At 37.0% G+C, this 4,115-nt stretch overlaps 1 protein-coding gene across 1 annotated transcript; it reads left to right on the top strand.

Moving 5' to 3' along the window:
• The first annotated feature begins 826 nt into the window (after positions 1–826).
• Positions 827–1,279, top strand: LOC119519994 (cytochrome b-c1 complex subunit 7). The gene has a single exon (XM_037817727.1). It carries the CDS (start codon positions 827–829, stop codon positions 1,160–1,162), a length of 336 nt encoding a protein of 111 aa, XP_037673655.1. The 3' UTR covers positions 1,163–1,279.
• The last annotated feature ends 2,836 nt before the right edge of the window (positions 1,280–4,115 follow it).

Below are 4,115 nucleotides of genomic sequence, written 5' to 3'. Positions count from 1 at the left end.
AACAGGGTACCAACACTGGTCAGTGGCAAAACTGGGGGGCTGGGGACTGGCTTAGAAAAGGGGAGTTCTCTCTTTTTTTTCTTTTTAAATTTTTCTCTCAGTCTAAGTCACTCATTAGAGAAAGCCTCAGGCATTTTAATGTCAGAATTGACCCAGACAAGGGAGGAATTAAGATAGTTAGAGACACAAAGGAAAAAGTCAAGTGAAGGAGATAATCCCATAAAGGGCATATCTTCTCTAAGAAAAGTGGGGCAGTGGGGACCAGCTCAAGTGGTGGCTCTCCCTCAGAGAATTCAGACCTCAGGGCTGGGATTAAAAAAAAAAAAAAAAAAAACCAGAAACAATTTAAGCTTGGCTTCTGACACCCTTGGTCACCAGGACAGTGTCCACTGAAAATTAAAGGCATGGCACCTCTTTATGCCAGCGGGGAGCAGCAGGCTGATAAGTGATCTGCTGGGCAGGATAGAAAAAGCACAGAGTCTAGAAGCCTCACAGGAATGTTAGGCAACCTTCTGGGTCTCATCTGTAGGGAAACTTGATACTGATCTGATTACACCTTCCTCCTGAGACCTGAGCCCATCTGGTCTGGGAAAAATCTGATTGGGGTAATCAAGGAAACCATGTGCTTAGACAACAAAAAAATATGATTCACACTAGGAAAAATGAAGATATGGCCCAGTCAAAGGAAGAAACTTACACTTCAAATGAGATACATGTGTTGAAACCACTAATTAAAGATGTTCAAGCAAATCTTCTAAATCAAATCAATGAGCTGAAGAAAAATGTGGCAAAAGAGATGAAGGATATAAAGAAGACAGATGGAAAAATGGCGGGCCGCCCAGCTGTTGCAGCATCAGGCCGGTGGCTGGATGGTATTCGAAAATGGTATTACAATGCTGCAGGGTTCAATAAACTGGGCTTAATGAGAGATGATACAATAGCTGAGAATGAAGATGTAAAAGAGGCCATAAGAAGGCTTCCTGAGAATGTTTATAATGACAGGGTGTTTCGCATTAAGAGAGCACTGGACCTGAGCATGAGACAGCAGATCTTGCCTAAAGAGCAGTGGACAAAATATGAGGAGGATAAATTCTATCTTGAACCATATCTGAAAGAAGTTATTCGGGAAAGAAAAGAGAGAGAAGAGTGGGCAAAGAAATAATCATGTAATTGAAATGTGGGTGCAGCTGTCCCCAAAGTATTTTTATGGAGTTGGTAAAACCTAAAATGTACAATTTAAGAACTACTTGGGCTACAAATATATTACTTTAAACAAATACCAATTGTAATCATTGTTGGAGTCTTTGAATTTAAACGTTGCAAAAATCTTAACTACTTGTTTCACTTATTTGTTATAACTCTTTCCAAACTTCTAAGCTAACATTTAGTTAGTGTTTAATTCCTTCCTGGGGCTGAGAGAGAACAATTTAATCAGTTCCCACTGGTTGGATAACGTCAGTTTACTAAAGGATATAATGTTATACCAAGTAGAATAGTCACCTTTATATTGCCTTTGTTAGGTTAGCAAGATGCTTGGAAGCCAACTCCATAAGGGCCTAACTTGCAGGTATGAAATGGAGCCAGAAGCAAGTGCCAGTACTTGATTTCAACTGAAATAAATAGAGCAGTCCAACAGACCAGCTTTCTTACTTCATGAGTCTTCAGTAGAATGAAAAGAGAAAGGATTCACTTCCCAGTTTGCTAAGATTGGGAACCAACCCCAGTTTGACCCTTTTCAACCACAGGCCTTCCAAATATTTGATTTTGCATCCTACTGAAAAATAAATCATGTACACAGCGCCAATATGAAGTTGTATAAAACATACATGTGTACTCCTGTGCTAATATGTATATTAGAAAACAAAAGGTAGACATTAGAAAAATAAATAGAAATATAAAGACAATTTATGCTTTGTCCCCATATTTGAGTGACTTGTCTACTCTCAAAACTATTGTTATTTAAAAAAAGCAACTGTTGTTATAAAGTATATTGTTAAGGACTGAAGATGAGTAATAGTTAAAAGTTTTAAGGTTTTAGGTTGGTTACCTTGAATATAAACTAGAACTATTTGAGAATATCCTTCCCACTCCTAAATTCTGAAGTGCTTTCTTTAATGTGAGTGAAAAGGATGGACACACACAAAGCAGGGAAGGAATTCTGTGGAACCCACAGTGGTCCACAAGTGCTGAGATCTTACCTTAAGGGACAAAACAGACTAAGAAAAACAAGTTTTAGATTACATTTTAAATTCTTAAAAGAATCAAAAGTGTGTATGTGTATTTAGTGGGTGTGTATTTGTGTATGTGTAAAACACCCTCCCCCCCAAGATGTGATATGACATTCCACATTTGTTGTCTTTGAGTTACAACATAATCATAAAGGGGGTCTTTTGAAATTTTTGTGAAAATATTAGAAGACCTCATTAAATTCCTTAAGGGCCTGTCTTCTAGTTTTTACTCAAACTATTTTCTGAAACACCTCTCCTGAAATCATTCTTGAAGATTCTGTTACTTGTCAGATCCAAATCTGTCAGATCCTCATTTGATGACGGTTTTGCTCTTGGTAAAAGTGGTTCTACTTGAGTACATAATATAAATAAGATTTGCCATTTCACTTTGCAATCAACTTGCATTATATTTTTGGAACCATATCTGAAATCAGAGAATCTGATAAGGATGTTTATAGCTGCTAGTGTTAAGGGATGTTTTAGTGAGGAACTGTTTGCTTGAGGGTCAGTTGATTAGTAAAATCTTTGTGTCATGAGTTGTCTGTACTGAATCTTGTTGTAGATCTTAAGATGATAAATTCTTGAACAACCAAGGACCCCCAATGTTTTAATGCTGGCTAGTAATGCTTCAATTCCCTTTCACTCTCACCCACTTCAGATGAACTTGAATCTCATAACTGTTGATGGGTGTAATGTTCCAAATTAATTTTAGTAATATGTATTAAGAATCTCAAAATTGTTCTAAATAATTCCAATACCAGCCACCATTTGAGTGATCATTTTGATTCTGTATTTGTCACAACAATGCAGTGACATAGGTACTATTACCTCTCCTTTACCAATGATGAAAGTAAAGTTTACAGAATTCAAAAAAAAATAAAGAAAGAAAGAAAGAAAGAAGACAGATGACCGTAAAGAATAATTCATAAGCTTGAAAAAACAAATGGCAGAACTTATGGGAATGAAAGGCACAACAGAAGATATGAAAAACACCATGGAGACATAAAATAGCAGAATTGAAGAGGTGGAAGAAAGGATTCATGAACTAGAATACAGAGCATCTAAATTCCTGTGCACAAAAGAACAGATAGGGAAAAGAATGGAAAAATATGAGCAGCATCTCAGGGAACTGAAAGACAACATGAAGTGCATGAATATATGTGTCACGGGTATCCCAGAAGGAGAAGAGAAGAGAAAAGAGGCAGAAATAATAATGGAGGAAATGTTCACTGAAAATTTCCCATCTCTTATGAAAGATAAAAAATTACCGATCCAAGAAGTGCACCATACCCTAAACAGAATAGATCTGAATAGATCTACTCCAAGACACTTAATAATCAGATTATCAAGTGTTTAAGACAAAGAGAGAATTCTGAAAGCAGCAAGAGAAAAGCAATTCATCACAAACAAGGGAAGCTTGATAAGACTATATGCAGATTTCTAAGTAGAAACCTTGGATGTGAGAAGGCAGTGGTATGATATACTTAAGATACTGAAAGAGAAAAACTGTGAAACAAGAATTCTATATCTGGCAAAACTGTCCTTCAAAAATAAGGGAGAGTTTAAAATGTTTTCAGACAAACAGACTTTAAGAGAGTTTGTGAACAAGATAACTGCTCTTCAAGAAAGACTAAAGGGAGCGTTACAGGCAGATAGGAAAAGACAGCTTCTGTGCACTCTCCAAAGTGTCCCTCTTGGCTGTAGCAAGTTTGCGCCTTCTGTCTGAGCTTATATAGTTCTCCACTAATTTAATTCAGACCCACCCTGAATGGGTGGGGCAACACTTCCATGAAAATTATCAAATTAGAGTCATCACCCACAGCTGGGAGTGTCACATCTCCATGGAAACACTCAAAGAATTACAATCTAATCAACACTGATACATCT

The sequence above is a fragment of the Choloepus didactylus genome, chromosome 2 (genome assembly GCF_015220235.1).
Source record: "Choloepus didactylus isolate mChoDid1 chromosome 2, mChoDid1.pri, whole genome shotgun sequence".
Taxonomy (NCBI): Eukaryota; Metazoa; Chordata; class Mammalia; order Pilosa; family Megalonychidae; genus Choloepus; species Choloepus didactylus.
This window is presented reverse-complemented; position numbering and strand designations above follow the sequence as displayed.

Bases quoted from the DNA above. Each gene is read 5' to 3' on its own strand.
- LOC119519994 (XM_037817727.1), top strand. From the start codon at position 827: ATGGCGGGCCGCCCAGCTGTTGCAGCATCAGGCCGGTGGCTGGATGGT.